We start from the raw sequence: 22329 nt of genomic DNA, 5'->3' as shown, positions 1-22329 counted from the left end.
ATATTTAAATATTTTCATTTTCTTATTTCCCGGAGAACCCCTTTAAGAAATAACAAGATTGACCCCTAACAGAGCCTCTGGCACAGATTTCGTTAACAATAAGGGACAAAATAGCTCAGCATGACCACCATATGGAAATGCCGATGCAGATTTTTATCAAAAATATGGGAACAAATAGCGCAGCATGACCTTTATCATCTGAGACAAAGGGGGCAGATCGCTAGGATATGCCCCCATTGTCTCATAGGTGCGAGTCCCACCTCTGGGCCCTGCACCTATCTCCTAAACAGAGCCCGGAAAGCGGTGGAGGGCGCACTTCGCATGCGCCCTGCATTCATTTCTATGGTGCCGCTGAAAATAGCGGAATGCTTGATCGGCTATTTCCATCAGGCCCATAGAAGTGAATGGGAGCGGTGGCTGGTCATGTGCGGTGCACTCCCATTCACTTCTATGGGGAGAGTGCATGGTGGTGGCCAGACTGGAGTCCTCCAGCCACCACTTTGGCCCGCTCAGTTCTCAATATAAATGTGGGTCCCAGCGGTGGGACCCGCAGCTATGAGAAAATGGGGGCATATCCTAGCAATATTCCCCCATTGTCTCAGATGAGACAACCCCTTTAATGGAGACTCTGATGCAGATTTTGTGAAAAATGTGGGACAAAATAGCGCAGCATGACCACTAATGGACACTCTGATGTAGATTTAGTCAAAAACATGGGACAAAATAGCGTAGCATTCTGCTGTAAGATGTCAGGTAGTATACCAGCTCGCAGGAGGAAACCTGACGGACCCCAATATAGTCAATGGCGTCTATTAGATAATATTTCTGTTATTTTCGCTGTTTTGCTCCCTTAACAGAGCAGTACAGCAGAAATAAAGAAGCCCAACGTGACTGCAGTCTAACCAGTAACTTTGATAGTACATACATAGGAACAAAACATAATTTTACATAGTAGTTTAGTGTCAAACTATAATGTAGATGGATAAGCCAAAACAAGTAACCCCATAATAGCTATCCCGAGTACGAGAGCTGTGTACAATGTTCTAACGACCACAATAAACGTCCCCCTCCTGCATTCATTTTAGGGGAGCACAGGGGTGATACAATGTTTCTGGTGACTCAATGGGAACCCGACTTATGTATGGTACATTACAAAAAGTATACAATGCTACGGCAAAATTATGAGACAGGATTGATAGGATGTATAAAAGATATTTTTATTTTTGTCAATTTTTATAGTAGTAATGTCTCGTTTTCATCTATTATTAGGGATGGAGTCATCATAGCAGATGTATAGATCACAGATAAAATGACCTATACGGCATATACCTGTAGAAAATGCAGGAGAGATACAGGAGGTGCCTCAGCTGCCTGCCTTAAAAGAAACCCCATGATGTAATAGGATTTTTATGGAATTGATTATTCTGATTAATCACCAGGTTTCTAAAACTAGTTACATATACAGTATATCCCCTTAGGCCCTTGGAGAATGCTACAACTACATCATTTCTTCAAGAAGTCTATTCACGCTCCACCTTAAGAGTATAAACCTACTTTCCTGGCCAGGGGAAATGCAGACTTGTGCATCACCCTTGTCCCAAAGAAGAAAGATCACATTGTCACCCACAATATTATAGCGGCAAATACAAGCCCCTGTTTTGGTGGTTCCCAACGCTAAAAAGGCTAAACACTGCTTTTTCATCTGGTGAAAAGTTCACTATGTCACAAAAATTATGGTCTTTCCTCAGCAAAGAATTTTGGGATGGAGTACATACGGTAGATTTTTGCAACAATGTTTCCAAAGACATATTTATTTCATGCACTTATATAGAGCGGACATATTCTGCAGCGCTTTACACACTGTCCCCAAGGCTCACAATCTAAGGTTCCTATCAGTATGTCTGGAGTGTGGGAGGAAACTGGAGAACCTGTAGGAAACCTACACAAACACGGAGAGAACATACAAACTCCATGCAGATGTTGTCCTTGGTCAGATTCAAACCTAGGACCGCAGGTCATGTCACTGGCTATTTGCAAACTGGTCTAGTCTTTCTAGTTATTTTACATCTAGAGCAGGGATCAGCAACCTGTGGCACTCCAGCTACAAGTCCCAGCATGCAAACATACTTGGCTGTTCTTCTAACTAGACGTGAAAGGAGGATTCTTGGAGGTGTAGTTTCAGAACAGTTGGAGTGCCGGAGGTTGCTGATCCCTGATCTAGAGCTCAAGTACGCTATTACTTCAGTGTACTAAAATATACTGAAAGACAAAATAATGTGTATGTCACAGCCCAAAAGTCCACCGGTGAGATCTACATATATATCTCTAAAGGCCTCTACATAATTTCGGCGTATCTAGCTGTCTTACATTTAGACCATTTTCTATGCCTAAAAAAGGCGTAGAAAATGAAAAATGAGACGGGCCTAATGGTCCCCTTTCCTGACTACTTTTTTAGACTTGGTGTGACCAGGGAAAAGTCGCAGATTTCAGAGCAGATTGGTGTATTTCTGGATAGTAAATGACCCCCATAATGTCTATAAAATGTAGAGACAATGGGCCAGATTTGTCATTACTCTGACAGCTCACTCCACTTTCACATATGGCTAAAGTCAGTTTTATGATCGCCCCTTTAAGACTGTGATAAATGTGGTTTGACGGTAGTAGTTTATCTGTCAGTAAGCAGCTTTACAAAAGTCGCACATCTTTACAAAAAAAAATTGTCGCACTTTTTAAAAAAAAAATTGCATGTTCTATTAAAAAGTCTCATAAGATAAGCATGGTCCTCACTGGAGAGAAATTGCGCATTTTTTTGCGACTTTTTAAATAGTCCCAATAGTAAATCTGTCTAGAGATTAATTTACATAGGAAAACACGCCCACTTTCAGAAAACTGGCGAGCATAGTGCAGAGCAGAAAAAAGTCGCAAATTTATGCGCAGTTTTAGCGATTGCGCAAAAATTAGCGACTTTTTCATTCCATTATTCTGACTTGAGCTAATGATAAATCTAGCCCAATGTGGTCACTAACACTGGAAGTCAGGTGAGTAAGGGGTGGTGATCTGAGAGTTAGGCTCCATTCACATGTCCGTAGTGTGTTTTGCGGATCCACAAAACACGGACATCGGCAATGTGCGTTCCGCATTTTGCGGACCGCAAATTGCAGGCACTAATAGAATATGCCTATTCTTATCCGCAATTGCAGACAAGAATAGGACATGTTCTATTTTTTTTCGGGAAAGGAAATGCGGACCCGGAAGTGCGGGTCCGCATTTCCTGACCGGGCCGCACATCGTGCGGCCCCATAGAAATGAATGGGTCCGCAATTTCGTTCTGCAAAATGTGGAACGAAATTGCGGACGTGTGAATGGGGCCTTAAATGCATAGTAGCAGGGGGCAAAAGTATTGTATGGTTATTTGAGTACAGAAAGGTAGTTCAAGTAGGCTCTAAGGTAGGTGACCATACACATAAGAAAGACGTTGGTTCATAGTAGATCAAACAATCTTCTAGTGAACATTCCCTTCACACACAGCCATACACACTTTACTCCACATTTGCTGGTACAGCTCTTCAAACTGGTCAAACATGTTCACAGACATCCCAACCTGAAAAAACTCATTTCAGGGAGGTGCACTTCTAATTTCAGGGAGGTTTTCTTTTTTTTTTCTTTCACAAACTTTTTATTACATTTTCCAGACATATGCAGTATCTGCACACTTTGCTCTATGGTGTGGAGGACTGGGCTCATTACCCTGCCCCAAATTATCATATTTATGTATATGATTAAAGGGATTCTGTCACCACCTATAAGCCCTGTGAGCTAAACATCTGCTCATGTCCAGGGTAGCAGCATTCTGATTTCTAAGGTGGTCTTATAAAAGCTATTTGTGGCTTTATTCTGCGGAAAAACTGGTTTTACTAACCTGTCAATCATTGAATTAAGGTGCCCAAGCAGGGGAGGTCTGTGGATGCATGGTGCCCGGCCGCACGCATCGCCGTTCGTGCCCAGCGCCGCCTTCTACTCCTCTGTGCCGCCTCTCCCTCCCCCTCCTCCCGCTTTGAGATCCCGCGCGTGCGCACAGGCTCAGCCTGATGCGCCGTTGCAGACTGCTGGCATCGGCTTCTTCTTGCACTGGGCGCACGCGCCGAGAAGGGGACACTGCTACAGGTTGCCGGAAAGGTTTACTGCGAGTAAACTAGAGATGGGAAGTTCGGATCTTTCACATCTCTCTCAATAGTTATATAGCTAATGAATGAGACAGAAGAAGGGATTCCTTTAACATATACACTCACCTAAAGAATTATTAGGAACACCATAATAATACGGTGTTGGACCCCCTTTTGCCTTCAGAACTGCCTTAATTCTACGTGGCATTGATTCAACAAGGTGCTGATAGCATTCTTTAGAAATGTTGGCCCATATTGATAGGATAGCATCTTGCAGTTGATGGAGATTTGAGGGATGCACATCCAGGGCACGAAGCTCCCGTTCCACCACATCCCAAAGATGCTCTATTGGGTTGAGATCTGGTGACTGTGGGGGCCATTTTAGTACAGTGAACTCATTGTCATGTTCAAGAAACCAATTTGAAATGATTCGAGCTTTGTGACATGGTGAATTATCCTGCTGGAAGTAGCCATCAGAGGATGAGTACATGGTGGTCATGAAGGGATGGACATGGTCAGAAACAATGCTCAGGTAGCCCGTGGCATTTAAACGATGCCCAATTAGCACTAAGGGGCCTAAAGTGTGCCCAGAAAACATCCCCCACACCATTACACCACCACCACCAGCCTGCACAGTAGTAACAAGGGATGATGGATACATGTTCTCATTCTGTTTACGCCAAATTCGGACTCTACCATTTTAATGTCTCAACAGAAATCGAGACTCATCAGACCAGGCAACATTTTTCCAGTCTTCAACAGTCCAATTTTGGTGAGCTCGTGCAAATTGTAGCCTCTTTTTCCTATTTGTAGTGGAAATGAGTGGTACCCGGTGGGGTCTTCTGCTGTTGTAGCCCATCCGCCTCAAGGTTGTGCGTGTTGTGGCTTCACAAATGCTTTGCTGCATACCTCGGTTGTAACGAGTGGTTATTTCAGTCAACGTTGCTCTTCTATCAGCTTGAATCAGTCGGCCCATTCTCCTCTGACCTCTAGCATCCACAAGGCATTTTTGCTCACAGGACTGGCGCATACTGGATGTTTTTCCCTTTTCACACCATTCTTTGTAAACCCTAGAAATGGTTGTGCGTGGAAATCCCAGTAACTGAGCAGATTGTGAAATACTCAGACCGGCCCGTCCGGCACCAACAACCATGCCACGCTCAAAATTGCTTAAATCACCTTTATTTCCCATTCTGACATTCAGTTTGGTGTTCAGGAGATTGTCTTGACCAGGACCACCCCCCTAAATGCATTGAAGCAACTGCCATGTGATTGGTTGACTAGATAATTGCATTAATGAGAAATAGAACAGGTGTTCCTAATAATTCTTTAGGTGAGTGTATATCTCCTTGAGAAGCCAATTTGACCCTAAAGGGTTAATTCAACCTGTAATCTAAACTCTGTGTCCTGTCACTTCTCTTATCTCTCTGCTCTGCTATCAGTAAAACTTTCCGGGATATATTGTCTCACATGCGGGCGGGCGTCAGGGAGCCGCTATCTAATAGCGGGAGACTCCCTGAACCTCCGGGAGACTTGATATCCCTGCGTTCAATGAAACTGGGCGATGGACGAAAGTTCTTTTTTTGTTTTTTATATATTTAATACCTATTAGTCTCCTTAGGGGCTAGAACCCTTGTCCTAGTCACCCTAATAGAGCTCTATCAGGGTGAATAGGACCTCACACTCTCCCTGCTGCCCTGTGCATAGTACACACAGCAGCAGGGAGCTGACCATGGCAGCCAGGGCTTCAGTAGCGTCCTGGCTGCCATGGTAACCGATCGGAGCCCCGCGATTACACTGCTGGGGCTCCGATCAGAAGCCGCCACTGCCACCAATGATTTAATCATGTGGAGGGGGGCGCAATTAATATAATACTTAGAAGAGGGGGAGTAGAAGGGAGGGGCTGTGGCCACTGCGCCACCAATGAATATAGTTAATATGCCTGAATACAAACATAGCCTGCATGTGCCGGCCATATCTCATACCTGGCCTCTATTACTGCGCGCCGTGATCCACCGAAATTAACCCCTCAGGACCTGAGGGGTTAATTAAGTTGGGTCACAGTGTGCAGTCATAGAGGCCGGGTATGGGATATGGCCGGCACATGCAGGCTACGTTTGTATTCAGGCATATTAACTATATTAATTGGTGGCGGAGTGGCCACAGTTCCTCCCTTCCTCCTCTGTTCTCATTGGTGGTCAGCGGCAGCCGCCCACAGTGGGGAGGGAGGGACTCCCTCCTTCTCCACTGTGCCGACTCAGGATCACATGGTGCGCGCTGAGAGTGGCGAATGCCATGTTCTATCGCGATATGGCAATATAAACGAAATCTATATCATTGGCCAAATTTATATAACTGCAAAATGTATAACTTATACCGGCTATACATATATAATTATGTACAGGAGATGAGATTCCCAGGTTATACCATCATAGCCCATATTACTATATACAATGAGGGGGCCATCATTCTAGTGCTAGCAGGGAGAAACAATGTGGCCGGTGTAGTGCTGCTGAGTGCATTCTAGGAGAAATAAATGTGGGCATTTTGCCAGCAGGGTGAGCGCTGAGTGGACTTTAAAAACACCATTATTGCTGCACGGCCGCGCACCCGCACAGCTTAGAGGGAACACTGCTTAAAGGGAACCTGTCACCTGGAAAACACATATTAAAGCAACCACAGTACCTTAATGTATCCCCCAGTGTGTTGCTAATCATGATTTTCTTTCCTTATTCGGTCTCCTCATATTTGTTAAAAATCGCAGTTTTAATGTCTGTTGGCGTCTTCTCCAAGTCAGGCTTGAAGTCAAGGGGGCAGCGGCCTCCTTGCTTCAAGGCACGATAAGCCTGCCCCTTACCTCTCCTCTCTACATTGTGATGGACATCTTGCTGTGATGCCGGGACCGCGCTCTTCTCGCGCTGCCTCCTTGACGTCAAGCCTGACTTGGAGAAGGCGCCAACAGACATTAAAACTGCGATTTTAACAAATAAGAGGAGACAGAATGAGGAAAGAAAATCATGATTAGCAACACACTGGGGGATACTTTAAGGTACTGTGTTTGGTTTAAGATGCGTTTGCCAGGTGACAGGTTCCCTGTAAGACCTACTGCCAATTAAATTACAATATGACTTGAAAAGTATAATGGAATGTGGTTTCTTTATTCTGCAAACTAGGAAAACAACAGGTAATTTGCTACAAAAGTGATATAATGATTTATAAATTACTCTAAAACTCATAAGAAATGAGAAGTTAGATTCTCATATCCGCACAATCATTAGGGACTTCATTTGAAACAACCTATAACTTTACAACACAATCTACTCAGGGCTTTGCGGATTTTGTAGGACTGTCACTAGATTGGTTTTGCAATTTCCGTTTTGCCGGAGGACTGTAACTGTAGGTTTGGGGGTTACAGTGGGACAGCCAGGTTGACTTTGATCCATGTCCAGTACACTCTGCTTCTACAGAACCAGAATTAAATATTAGCTCCCCCTTAGATTGTAATGATGGTTCACATGGCAGATGGCCAGGAAAGTTTTTATCCTGAGATTCTTTACCATCCCTAACTGCAAATGAAGAACATGGAGGAAATGAAACAGACACAATAGGTTCTCCACCTAGGTGAGATGATGCAGTATCTCCAGAACTCTTACCAACTTTGACTGTAGAATCACTTGGAAAATCCAAATTTGTTCCTGACCCAGAAGAAGCATTGCCGTGATATGAATGTTGACTTCTTCCATTACACATAACAGTATTAAGCTCATTGACCGTATCATGACAGTGCTTATCCATGGCATTTTCAACTAAGGTCCTACTTTGGTTAGTATCCTGAAGGCCTTCTCTATGATCTGGTGCACTATTCTTTGGGTTACCTAATTGTAAATAATTGTTTTGTCCTGGTAATTTACTGTCTCCTGATTCACTATAGTTCTGGCAAAAAATACTTGGCTTTGGCTCTCTAAACCATGCTGGGCCCTCCCCGGTACTCAAATGGTTTTCACTAATAGAACAGTTAGAATTGCAGACTTCATTTCTCTTAGGCAAATCAACAAACACCAATTTTCTGAGATATGTAAGAGGTTTCTTTAAATGACCATGGCTGGAAGAGCAGTTTGCTTTGCTATCTGGTGTGTTCAAGTGAAGAGAACTAAAAGGCAAAGAAGAAGAAGGACTTCCAAAACCTTGAGCTAATTCTGCACCTGCCTTCTGACTCTTGCTATCTATACTCGTCTGCTCACTGCTGTTTAATGAAGCAGATGAATACCTACTAAATGTACTTTTCAGCTCAGGGGAGCCTTCTTTTTCATCAAGAGATTTTAGTTTGTTTAATCTGAATGAGTGTCCATTTGAATTGGAGCAGGTGCTACTGAATTCTTCTGAACATTCCCCTGTTTGATGGCTGTGGCTCGAAAGCTGCTGTGTTGCATTCAGTTCTTGGCAGGTATATGTGGTTGTAGAATCTGTTACATGTACATCGGTAGGATTTCCACACTGAGATTTTTCTTTTTGTGTATCCTCTAGTGGCTTTTTCAATTGCTCAACCTGAGTTTCTAGTTCTTCTATGTATTGATCGCTCCTCTCCAGAGCTTTTTTAAGCCTGCTCATCTCCCGCTCATACTGATCTACTTTTGCTTGCAGTGCAGCCACTGTAAACCTTCCAAACCTATAAGAAAGAAACAGGAGCAAAGTTTATTGAATCACAGTTCTGCAAACAAATTGCCAACTAATACACCACTAGGTAAGTGAAAATAAAAGAATTTCTGTGAAATGGATAATTCTATACAAGATACTTTGTGGACAAAGTGGAAAAAAAATAATTACATTAAAACTCCTTTAATTTCACATCACTGAGACTGCATAGATGGCGCAGAAACGAGGTATTCTAGATTATTGGATAGACACAGAAAGGTAGGTGAAGAGGTAGAGAAACTTTGGGAAGACAACACTACTAAGAAATCGCTAATTCTTTTCTTGTGGTAATCTACACATCTAGCGTTTTGACTATTATTCTGGAAGCAAGTTTTAAAAAAAATATATACTTTGGTGTAAATACGTTCTTAAAACCTAAATGTGGCAATAGGACATAAGGACATCATAGAAAGGACTCTTGTTCTGGAAGACTGGATGCCCAAGGTTCTAACTAGCAGCTGTGCCCCACAAATCAGCTTACCATCAAGGAAGCTGCCTGAGCACCACTTTTCTAAAAAATATTATATATTAAAAATATAAAAATATTATACCTTTAAGCTAGCCTCACGTGAAAACTTAAAGGGCATCTTAGTCAGCAGATTTGTACTAGGGATCGACCGATATAGATTTTTTAGGGCCGATACAGATAGTCTGTGAACTTTCAGGCCGATAGCCGATAATTTATACCGATATTCTGCGAATTTTCATTTTTGAAAAAAAAGAAAGAAATTCCTACACAAATCTGCTGAAAATAAATATGTTTATTATTAACATGTATATATTTTTTTTGTAAATCTTTCATTTTCATTTATAATTAATATTTTTTTTATTTTTTACTAACTATTAACCCCCTTAGGGACTAGAACCCTTGTCCTATTCACCCTGATAGATCTCTATCAGGGTGAATAGGACCTCACACTCTCCCTGCTGCTCTGTGCTTTGTGCACACAGCAGCATGGAGCTTACCATGGCAGCCAGAGCTTCAATAGCGTCCTGGCTGCCATGGTAACCGATCGGAGCCCCAGGATTACACTGCTGGGGCTCCGATCGGAACTTCCACTGAGGAGGAGGGGAGAGGGGACCCTGTGGCCACTGCCACCAATGATTAATACTGGGGGGGCGCACTGCACCACCAATGATTAATATTGGGGTTGGGGGGGGGTGCACTGCGCCACCAATGAAGATAACTCTCGAATTAATTCATATACAGGAGGCGGGAGCTGGCTGCAGAATCACATAGCCGGCTCCCGACCTCTATGAGCGTTAGCTGCGATCCGCGTCAGTTAACCTCTCAGGATACTTGTCATAGAGGTCGGGAGCCGGCTATGTGATTCTGCAGCCAGCTCCCGCCTCCTGTATATGAATTAATGAGAGAGTTATCTTCATTGGTGGCGCAGTGGCCACAGCCCCACCCCTCCTTTTCTCCTCCCTCCTCTCATTGGTGGCAGCAGCACAGGGGGAGGGAGACACTGCTTCCTTCTCCCCTGTGCGGCTGAGGGAACACGGAGAGCGCAAAATAGATGCCGATGACGTTCAAAATCCTGAATATCGGCCGATAATATCGGTAAAACCGATAATCGGTCGATCCCTAATTTGTACCTATGAAACTGGTTAACCTCTTACATGTGCGCTTGGCAGCTGAAGGCATCTGTGTTGGTCCCCTGTTCATATGTGTCAGCATTGCTGAGAAAAATGATGTTCTAGTGCAGAGATGCTCAACCTGCGGCCCTCCAGCTGTTGTAAAACTACAACTCCCACGATGCCCTTCTGTAGGATGATAGCTGTAGGCTGTCAGGGAATGATGGGAGTTGTGGTTTTGCAACAGCTGGAGGGCCGCAGGTTGAGCATGCCTGTTCTAGTGTATGCATAGGAGCCTCTAGGAGCAATGGGGGCATTGCCGTTACTCCCCTAGATGCTCTTCTGGCTCTGCAACTGTTGCACCCTCTCCACTTTGATTGACAGGGCCAGGCAGTAAAAATAGCATAACGCCTGGCCCTGTCAATCAAAGTGCAGAGAGGTCTCGACACATATGAACACGGGACCAACACAGATGCCTTCAGCTGCCAAGCGCACATGTAACAGGTCAGCCAGGTACAAATCTGCTCACAGATGCCATTAAAAGGGGCTGTCTCATCTCGCCTTTACTAAGGCGAGATGAGACACAGTCCCGACCACCAGTGTGCCAGGAAAGAGCGGAGTGCGCCGGTCCTCGATGTTTAAGCAGCTCCCATTGCGGTTCCTAACTCGGAATCAGCATAAGAGTCCATTCACGCATCCGCAAAATGGGTCCGCATCCGTTCCGCAATTTTGCGGAGCGGGTGCAGACCCATTCATTTTCAATGGGGCCGGAATGTGCTGTCTGCGATTGCGTTCAGGGTGCAATGCGTTTTGCACGCTCGTAATAAAAAAGTGAAGGTTTACAAACATCTCTTAGCAACCATCAGTGAAAAACGCATTTCATTCGCACTTGCTGGCAGGTGCAATGCGTTTTTCACTGAAGCCCCATTCACTTCTATGGGGCCAGGGCTAAGTGAAAAACACAGAATATAGAACATGCTGCGTTTTACATAATTGATGCGTAAAAAAAATGTACACAGACCCATTGGAATGAATGGGTCAGGATTCAGTGCGTGTGCTATGCGTTCACATCACGCATTGCACCCGTGCAGAAAACTCGCTCGTGTGAAAGGGGCCTTAAAAACTGAACAACTGAAGGCAATCGCAGACAAAACTGACTGAACTTGCTTGCAAAATGGTGCGAGTTTCACTGAACACATCCGGAGCCAATCCGTATCATTCGTGTGAAAAAGGCTTAAAGGTCCTTCCTTTATATTGGGGCTCAAAAACTGCACCAAAACGGCATGCGTCATTCCAGCCTAATAAAGACCTCTAATATACACTCAGGTTTTATTTGATGCAGTGGGCGGAAGAACCTTCTTTCATGTAAATTTCCAGCCATTGGTGGGCTTGACTTGCTGCCGATTTGCAGAAGAATATGATCCCTCCTACTGCCTCACCTACTTGACCAAAAATATACTGAAATGTGTTAAAAAATAGTCCCAAGAGGACTAGAAATGACAGTGTAAAAAGTAAAAAGCTTTTCAAAAAATAAAAATAATTTTTTCGTGCACAGTGAACACTGTGAGCACTTTTCAAATGTTTTCTTTTTTTAAAAGAAGTAAAACATAATAAAAACTATACAAATTTGACATAGCTGTAATGGTACCGATTCGCAAAATTAGGGTACATTCACATGACCGTGTGCAATCCATTCCGTTTTGCAGTCTGCAAATAACGGAACCGTGTGTCCGCATTTTGTGGACAAATGACTTTCGTTTGTGTTCCGTATGTCTTCCGTTTTTTACGGTCCGCAAAAAATGGAAGGAAAAAAAAAAAGAATTATTAAGGCCTTCAAAAATACGGAAACAGATCTGCAAAAAACGGATGACATACGGAAAACCATTCCGTATGTCATCCGCAATTTGCAGATCCATTGACTTGAATGGGGCTGCGGACCGATCTGTGCGGACAATAGTAGTACAAGCTTCATAATTTTGCGAACTAGAAATGCGGAAACACGGATGCGGACCACATACTGAATGTTGTCCACACATTTTATTCACCCATAGAAATGAATGGATTTGCATCTATTCCGCAAAATGCGGATAAAAATTATATGTTCGTGTGAATGTACCCTAAAGATGTCAGGTCATTTTTACTGAACGCTGTAATATCAAAACCCAAAAAACCTTGGTGGAATAATAATTTCCTTTCAGTTTCAACCCACAAAGAATTGTTCTCTAATAGACTATATAGTAAATTAAATGGTGCCATGAAAAATAACTTGTCCCACAAAAAATGAAAAAAATTTAATTGAGCTTCTGGAAGGTAGAAAATAAAAAAAAATAAAAAAAAATAAAAAATTGGTCCTGTCTTTAAAGGGGTTGTTCAGGATAAGTAAAACATAAACATGGCTGCTGTCTTCCAAAAGCAGCCACGCACCTGTCCACAGTCTGGTGTGCAGCTTAGCGACATTGGAAGAACGGAGCTGCAGTACCAAACACAGTCATGTATATGGGACATGATATTTTACTAATGGTTTCCAGACCAGCAGCAACATTAAAAAAGCCACACACACAAGAAGGATGTAGGTACGGCAAACACTAGGATCACAGCAGAAGCAAAACATCAATGGAATAACGAGGGAGAAGCACCACCAGTTTTTCCTTTGTCCTTTTTTTCTAAGACCCTTGTGTATAAATCATAGTAAAATCTGCATAATTTATATCTGTAGGCTAATTACAGCTTAGTCATTAATATCTTTAATTAAATCAGAATGTGAAAACATTCTTAATTAATGTTAGTGAAATGATCTTAAAGGAGCAGCATTTCTATTTGAAGACCTGTAACCAGGAATCCTTCAGCATTGTGTGAGGGCACTAATGGTTTCTCTTGTACCAGTCTGGTGGCACTGTTGCTATTATTCCCTATAATAATGAGCTTCTACAATTTATTTCTGAAGACACAAAAATGAGCACGCCTCATTATCTCTATTGTCTTACGTCCGCTAAACCAGCCAGTACGCTGGAGATTCCAGGCAGCACGAATGGGTGATTTTATTTGTGGCTGACTATCAGAGCATTTCTGTAGCACAAAGGGACGGTAGGGACCACCCAAGGGCAGATTTATATTGAGGTGTTTTATTTTCTTGGAGAACCCTTTAAAGTAAACTTCTGCTACCAAATTTTTATTTCCAAACTGCAACTTTGTAATGTGAATACATGTAACTTTCTAATATATCTTAAAGGAGTTTTCCCATCTTGGCCTTTCATGGCTTTGATGGGAATCACCACAGCAAAAGCAGTTCCAGTGCAGCCAAAATTACGGAAACATCCGAGTGTCCGATTCATTAACACCTGTACCAGTGAATGGGAGATACGCAAACAGCACACCAAGCTACTGTTTCTGTAACTTAAGAGTTAAAAAAAAAAAAAAACAGACCAACGCTTACTGTGGGTATGCCGATCTTGGCCATAATAGGCGGAGACAACATCTGCCAGCGGCCTGTAGATTCCTTTTCTTCTGCAGGCTCTCTTAGGCAAGTTCCACCCCTGCGGTAAAGCTATCTGGCAGGCCGTTCCGGCAGCTTGACTGTAATCCAGCTGGACAGAAACTGGTGAATGCATTGGTTTCTGTCTTGCCGGAAACTGGCCGAATTCTCGATGGATCCCATAATAGTCAATGGGCTATGGCGGTGCATGACCCCATCTGGCTAGGCCGGACACAGTGAACCAGTTTACCGCAGGTGTGGAACTAGCCTTACTCTCCTAGGTCAACATCTAGCATAATTAGTAAAAGACGGGGATGTGGAAACTGCAGGATCATACCAGGAAGTAAGGTGAGAGTAAATGGGTATGCAATTTCAAAATAATCATGCAAAAAAAATGTCAAAAAAACCAAAGGTTACAGACAATATTACTGGCTGCACTACATCTAATATACATTTGGAGATATTTTTTAATGCCTGATATACTTTAAAGGGTTTATCTCAGACAACGGGGGCATATCGCTAGTAGAGTGATTGGTGGCGGCTGGACCGGAGTCCTCCAGCCACCACTTTATGGGGCTCCGTTCTCTTTAAGGCAATGGGGACATATCCTAGCGACATGCCCTCGTTGTCTGAGATGAGACAACCCCTTTAATGCTCAGAACAATACTTCTAAAACACACAGCTACAAGTTGTAATTTATTTAATTTTTTTTAAACTGAGAAATAAAGAAGAAAACAATGTATTCTCTCCACGTATGGCTTTGCTTCATATCAAATTATTTTTCTTTAGAAAAATACCAATTTAGAATGCAAATTTCCCCAAACCCCAGCTTAGAAACGTTCATAAATGCCATTGTGATTCACAGCATGTTAGAGGGAATACAATATCTAGTGCACCTACTTTTGCGGTGATCGGAGGTCTACTTCATTTTTCAGTCTCAAGTTTTCTCTTGCACATTGAATATTCTCATTTCTCAGCTTTCGGTTTTCCTTTAAGCAGATAGGACAACATGGGTACAACAAGTGGCACATACTCACATTGTAATTGACAAAAGAACAGCAGATACGTCATGCTAATGTAGGAACATTGTCTTTAATTAACACTGGGACAGAAATGCCACTTTGTATTCATATTCCCTAAACGCAACGCGAGTCCCCCATCTAGGGAGGCAAACAAAGCTCTATAGTTAGTTCAGAAAGTCATTAAGGGAATGTACTAATTGCTTTTCCATGTTTTTTTCACATGGCTAGATATTTTGTGGCCAAGTGAAATTACAATGTGCAGGTATCAGCAAAATAGATGATAATTTTCTTCACTTGACTAAATAAAACAAGGCACATTAAATGTAAAATAGGAAGGGCTGAGCTTTCAAGTAAATCCACAGCAATGAATATTTGTCTCTGTAGGGACTGCCTTGTGTTGGGATCAATTTAGCCATTACAGTATTAGTCTTAGTCTCATGCGGACTACACGTTCAAGCAATGGAATGTGGAAGTGGTACATAGGCTGGAAGGTAGAAGGCGGCATTGTATATTTGTAGCATCCTTTTATAAAGCCATGGGTGAGCTAACTCAGCGGAAATAGCACCCGTGTAGGGACTGGAGCAGCGGCAACGTCAAAAGGACTGGAGAACACTTTGCAAAAACTGGTACAAATTCCCTGAAAGGCAGTCTCTCAATATGCTTCTCTGGTTTGCAGAGAGGTGGACAGTGTCTCTGGAGTTGGTTCCCGCAATTTGACGTAATAGTACATCATGGTGATCGAGCACTCACCGGAGCGGTGCGTGCGCGATCACTGTAGGGGCCCGGCAGTCCCTGGTAGCCGGGCCCCCGCCAGCATCGCTGTAAAAGCCGATGCTGGCGGATTAACCCCTTCTATGCCACGGTCTGCGCTGACCGCGACATAGAAGGGGTTGTGTCGGGTGAGTGATCGCATCGAGTCCCCGCGCTGCTGTGGGGGGACCACATGCGTGACAAGGCAACCCGATGCCGTGTAGAGGCTGCCCAATGCCTTGCACGGCATCGGGACCTGCCTTCTACGGGTGCCGAGGAGATCCAGCCTCAGGCTGGGTCTCCTAGGCAACCTGTTAGTGTATGACTCAGTGTCATACACTAACAGGCAATGGATTACAATACAGATGTATTGTAATGCATTGCAGAGGGGATCAGACCCCCAAAAGTGAACATAAGAGATAAAGTAAAGAAAAAAAAGTAAAAAAAAAAAAAAAAGAAGTGTTTTTAATAAAAATTAATAAAGTAATAAAATTAATAAAGTAAAAAAAACAAAAAAAAAAAACGCCCCTTTCCTCTTATTTTATAATAAAAAATAAAATAATAATAAAAAAAAAAACACACATTATTAGGTATCGCCGCGTCCGTAATGACCGGCTCTATAAATATATCAGATAAAAAAATAAAAACGGTGTAAAAGAAAAAAAATGCTATTTTTGTCACCTTACATCACAAAAAGTGCAACAACAAGCGATCAAAAAGGCATATGTCCCACAAAATGGTATCAGTAAAACAGTAACCTCATCCCGCAAAAAATGAGCCCCTACCTAAGACAATCGGCCAAAAAAAAAAAAAAATATAGCTCTCTGAACATGGAGACACTAAAACATAATTTTTCTGTTTCAAAACTGCTATTATTGTGCTAAAGTGAAATACACAAAAAAAATAAAAATAAAATTATATATATATATATATATATATATATATATATACACATACATACATATTAGGCATCGCCACGTACGTAATAACCAGCTCTATAAAAAAATATCACATGACCTAACCCCTCAGGTGAACATCATAAAAAAACAAAAAAAATTAAAATTGTTGCATTACATCACAAAAATTGCAACAGCAAGTGATCAAAATGGCGTATGTCCCCCAAAATAGTACCATTCAGACCGTCACCTTATCCCGCAAAAAATGAGACCCTACCTAAGAGAAGCGGTCAAAAAATAAAAAAGCTATCACTCTCAGACAGTGGAGACACTAAAATATGATTATTTTTTGCTTCAAAACTGCTATTATTGTGCTAAAGTGAAATAAATAAAAAAAGTATACATATTAGGTATCGCCACGTCCGTAACAACCAGCTCTATAAAAATATCACATGACCTAACCACTCAGATGAACACTATAAAAAAAAAAAGTGTAAAAAAAAAGTTTTTTTTTTCACATTACATCACAAAAATTGCAACAGCAAGTGATCAAAAAGGAGTATGCCCCCCAAAATAGTACCATTCAGACCGTCACCTCATTCCGCAAAAAATGAGACCCTATGAAAGAGAATCGGTCAAAAAAGCTATGGCTCTCAGACAATGGATACACTGAAATATTATTTCGGTTTCAAAAATGCTATTATTGTGTAAAACTTAAATAAGAAAAAGTTGACATATTAGGTATTGCCACGTCCGTAACGATCTGCTCTATAAAAAAGTCACATGACCTAATCCCTCAGGTAAACGCTGTAAAAATAAGTAAATAAAAACTGTGCCAAAACAACCAATTTTTTGGTCACCTTGCCCCATAAAGTGCAATAATGAATGATCAAAAAATCATATGTACCCAAAATATGTATCAATAAAAACGTCAACTCTTCCTGCAAAAAACGAGCCCCTGCACAAGACGATCGGCAGAAAAAAAAAAATAGGGCGTTCAGAAAATGGAGATACAAAAAACTACTTTTTATTTTCAAAAATGCTTTATTATGTAAAACTGAAAAACATCATAGAAAGTAGACATATTTGATATCATTGCGTCCGTAACAACCTGCTCTATAAAAATAGCGCATGATCTAACCTGTCAGATGAATGTTGTTAAAAATCATATGTACCCCAAAATAGTACCAATAAAACTGGCACCTTATCCCGTAGTTTCCAAAATGTGGTCACTTTTTTAGTTTCTACTGTAGGGGTGCATCAGGGGGGCTTCAAATGGGACATGACATCTAAAAACCAGTTCAGCTAAATCTGCCTTCCAAAAACCATATGGCGTTTCTTTCCTACTGCGCCCTGCCGTGTGCCCGTACAGCAGTTTACAATCACATGTGGGGTGTTTCTGTAAACCGCAGAATCAGAGTAATAAATATTGAGTTTTATTTGGCTGTTAACCCTTGCTTTGCTACTGGAAAAATGGATTAAAATGTAAAATCTGCCCAAAAAATATAATTCTGAAATTTCATCTCCATTTTCCATTCATTCTTGTGGAACACCTAAAGGCTTAACAAAGTTTGTAAAATTAGTTTTGTATACCTTGAGGGGTGTAGTTTCTAAAATGGGGTCATTTTTGGGTGGTTTCTATTATGTAAGCCCCACAAAGTGACTTCAGACCTGAACTGGTCCTTAAAAAGTGGGTTTTTGAAATTTTCCGAAAAATTTCAAGATTTGCTTCCAAACTTCTAAGCCTTCTAACGTCCCCAAAAAATAAAATGTCATTTTCAAAATGATCCAAACATGAGGTAGACATATGGGGATTGTAAAGTAATTACTATTTTTGGAGGTATTACTATCTATTAGAAAGGTAGAAATAGAAATTTGCTAATTTTTCCAAATCTTTGGTAAATTTGGTATTTTTTTTTTTTAATAAATAAAAATTCTTTTTTTTTAAACTTATTTTTACCACTGTCATGAAGTCCGATATGCACGAAGAAAACAATCTCAGAATGGCCTGTATAAGTAAAAGCGTTTTAAAGTTATTACCACATAAAGTGACATGTCAGATTTGCAAAAAAATGGCCTGGGCAGGAAGGTGAAAACAGGCCCGGGGTTGAAGGGGTTAAACTTGATTAAAATACATAATAAATAATATACTAATAGGGAATAAAAAAAAGCCACGTCACATATCAATACCTAGTAATGAAAAGTCCCTAATACCTGATTAATGCCAAAATTGGAAACCGACTGTCCCACGTAAGAGAACACCATTAAAAATATTCTGCATGCATATAATCCCATAGAATAGAGTCCTGTATTGTGCTGCTGCAATATAAACATGAGCCCAAACACTAAATAACACTATAACACTTTATAGAGTGTCTGAACACTCCATAGATTATTATAGACGCACTATGCACTTTTATATGGGATGTAGATAAGCACTTTATTTGTGATCATCCCATTGTGCTCTCGCCCTTTTAGGGTCTTTGATTGTTATTTAGCGTTTGGGCTCATGTTTATATTGCAGCAGCACAATACAGGACTCCATTCTATGTGATTATATGCATGCAGAATATATACACTCACCTAAAGAATTATTAGGAACACCATACTAATACGGTGTTGGACCCCCTTTTGCCTTCAGAACTGCCTTAATTCTACGTGGCATTGATTCAACAAGGTGCTGATAGCATTCTTTAGAAATGTTGGCCCATATTGATAGGATAGCATCTTGCAGTTGATGGAGATTTGAGGGATGCACATCCAGGGCACAAAGCTCCCGTTCCACCACATCCCAAAGGTGCTCTATTGGGTTGAGATCTGGTGACTGTGGGGGCCATTTTAGTACAGTGAACTCATTGTCATGTTCAAGAAACCAATTTGAAATGATTCGAGCTTTGTGACATGGTGCATTATCCTGCTGGAAGTAGCCATCAGAGGATGGATACATGTTATCAATCTGTTTACGCCAAATTCGGACTCTACCATTTGAATGTCTCAACAGAAATCGAGACTCATCAGACCAGGCAACATTTTTCCAGTCTTCAACAGTCCAATTTTGGTGAGCTCGTGCAAATTGTAGCCTCTTTTTCCTATTTGTAGTGGAGATGAGTGGTACCCGGTGGGGTCTTCTGCTGTTGTAGCCCATCTGCCTCAAGGTTGTGCGTGTTGTGGCTTCACAAATGCTTTGCTGCATACCTCGGTTGTAACGAGTGGTTATTTCAGTCAACGTTGCTCTTCTATCAGCTTGAATCAGTCGGCCCATTCTCCTCTGACCTCTAGCATCCACAAGGCATTTTTGCCCACAGGACTGCCGCATACTGGATGTTTTTCCCTTTTCACACCATTCTTTGTAAACCCTAGAAATGGTTGTGCGTGAAAATCCCAGTAACTGAGCAGATTGTGAAATACTCAGACCGGCCCGTCTGGCACCAACAACCATGCCACGCTCAAAATTGCTTAAATCACCTTTCTTTCCCATTCTGACATTCAGTTTGGAGTTCAGGAGATTGTCTTGACCAGAACCACCCCCCTAAATGCATTGAAGCAACTGCCATGTGATTGTCACCAATAGAGAATGACTCACAAGGAATGTGAGTACACGTGCTAAGCCTGCACGTACGATGTAACACCAAAAGAGAGAAACAAGGCTAGCACAAATAATGATGGATGTAAACTTTATTATGGTCTCAACAAGAGACAAAATGTATTAAAATGCACATAAACACAATACAATGGTAAGTGGGGAGCACTCAGAATAATGGAGCACCACTGGATAACAGAACGTGTCAAGGCTAGAGAAATGATAAAAATATCCTAAAATAAATACGGATGGCACAAAGCCAAATATCAAATATATAAAACCTAGCCAAGGCTAACAGGCCTAGATCAGGGTGAGGTACAGTACATGCCAAGATATAAAGTGCATAGTGCAGAGAATGACAAAGTGCATAAGTATATCACATAGAAATAGCCATAGAAAAGCCATGAAGTAAATACCTGAGTGGTGAACCAACAGAGCCCCAACGCACGTTTCGTGTAAGCTTCTTCAGGGGGGAGAGTGTCTCTTGTTGAGACCATAAAAAAGTTTACATCCATCATTATTTGTGCTATGCCATGTGATTGGTTGACTAGATAATTGCATTATTGAGAAATAGAACAGGTGTTCCTAATAATTCTTTAGGTGAGTGTATAATGGTGTTCTCTTACGTGGGACAGTCTGCTTCCAATTTTGGCATTAACCACCTCAGCCCCCAGTGCTTAAACACCCTGAAAGACCAGGCCACTTTTTACACTTCTGACCTACACTACTTTCACCGTTTATTGCTCGGTCATGCAACTTACCACCCAAATGAATTTTACCTCCTTTTCTTCTCACTAATAGAGCTTTCATTTGGTGGTATTTCATTGCTGCTGACATTTTTACTTTTTTTGTTATTAATCGAAATTTAACGATTTTTTTGCAAAAAAATGACATTTTTCACTTTCAGTTGTAAAATTTTGCAAAAAAAAACGAGATCCATATAGAAATTTTGCTCTAAATTTATAGTTCTACATGTCTTTGATAAAAAAAAAATGTTTGGGTAAAAAAAAAATGGTTTGGGTAAAAGTTATAGCGTTTACAAACTATGGTACAAAAATGTGAATTTCCGCTTTTTGAAGCAGCTCTGACTTTCTGAGCACCTGTCATGTTTCCTGAGGTTCTACAATGGCCAGACAGTACAAACACCCCACAAATGACCCCATTTCGGAAAGTACACACCCTAAGGTATTCGCTGATGGGCATAGTGAGTTCATAGAACTTTTTATTTTTTGTCACAAGTTAGCGGAAAATGATGATTTTTTATTTTTTATTTTTTTTCCTTACAAAGTCTCATATTCCACTAACTTGTGACAAAAAATAAAAACTTCTATGAACTCACTATGCCCATCACGAAATACCTTGGGGTCTCTTCTTTCCAAAATGGGGTCACTTGTGGGGTAGTTATACTGCCCTGGCATTCTAGGGGCCCAAATGTGTGGTAAGGAGTTTGAAATCAAATTCTGTAAAAAATGACGAGTGAAATCCGAAAGGTGCTCTTTGGAATATGGGCCCCTTTGCCCACCTAGGCTGCAAAAAAGTGTCACACATCTGGTATCTCTGTATTCAGGAGAAGTTGAGGAATGTGTTTTGGGGTGTCTTTTTACATATACCCATGCTGGGTGAGATAAATATCTTGGTCAAATGCCAACTTTGTATAAAAAAATGGGAAAAGTTGTCTTTTGCCAAGATATTTCTCTCACCCAGCATGGGTATATGTAAAAAGACACCCCAAAACACATTCCCCACCTTCTCCTGAGTACGGCAATACCAGATGTGTGACACTTTTTTGCAGCCTAGGTGGGCAAAGGGGCCCATATTCCAAAGAGCACCTTTCGGATTTCACTGGTCATTTTTTACAGAATTTGATTTCAAACTCCTTACCACACATTTGGGCCCCTAGAATGCCAGGGAGGTATAACTACCCCACAAGTGACCCCATTTTGGAAAGAAGACACCCCAAGGTATTTCGTGAGGGGCATGGCAAGTTCCTAGAATTTTTTATTTTTTGTCACAAGTTAGTGGAAAATGATGATTTTTTTTTTTTTTTTTTTTTCATACAAAGTCTCATATTCCACTAACTTGTGACAAAAAATAAAAACTTCCATGAACTCACTATGCCCATCAGCGAATACCTTGGGGTCTCTTCTTTCCAAAATGGGGTCACTTGTGGGGTAGT

At 41.4% G+C, this 22329-nt stretch overlaps 1 protein-coding gene across 1 annotated transcript in view; it reads right to left on the bottom strand.

The window, feature by feature from the left end:
* Positions 1–7268: 7268 nt before the first annotated feature.
* Positions 7269–22329, bottom strand: part of OBI1 (ORC ubiquitin ligase 1) — a 36760-nt gene continuing 21699 nt past the window's right edge. The window contains exons 5-6 of the mRNA XM_040422004.1: positions 14806–14894; positions 7269–8829 (exon numbers count right to left, since the gene is read on the bottom strand). Of these exons, the coding sequence (XP_040277938.1) occupies positions 7485–8829; positions 14806–14894 (1434 nt within the window). The 3' untranslated portion in view covers positions 7269–7484. The remainder of the gene's footprint in view (positions 8830–14805; positions 14895–22329) is intronic.

Source organism: Bufo bufo, chromosome 3 (assembly GCF_905171765.1).
Source record: "Bufo bufo chromosome 3, aBufBuf1.1, whole genome shotgun sequence".
NCBI classification, from domain to species: Eukaryota; Metazoa; Chordata; class Amphibia; order Anura; family Bufonidae; genus Bufo; species Bufo bufo.
This window is presented reverse-complemented; position numbering and strand designations above follow the sequence as displayed.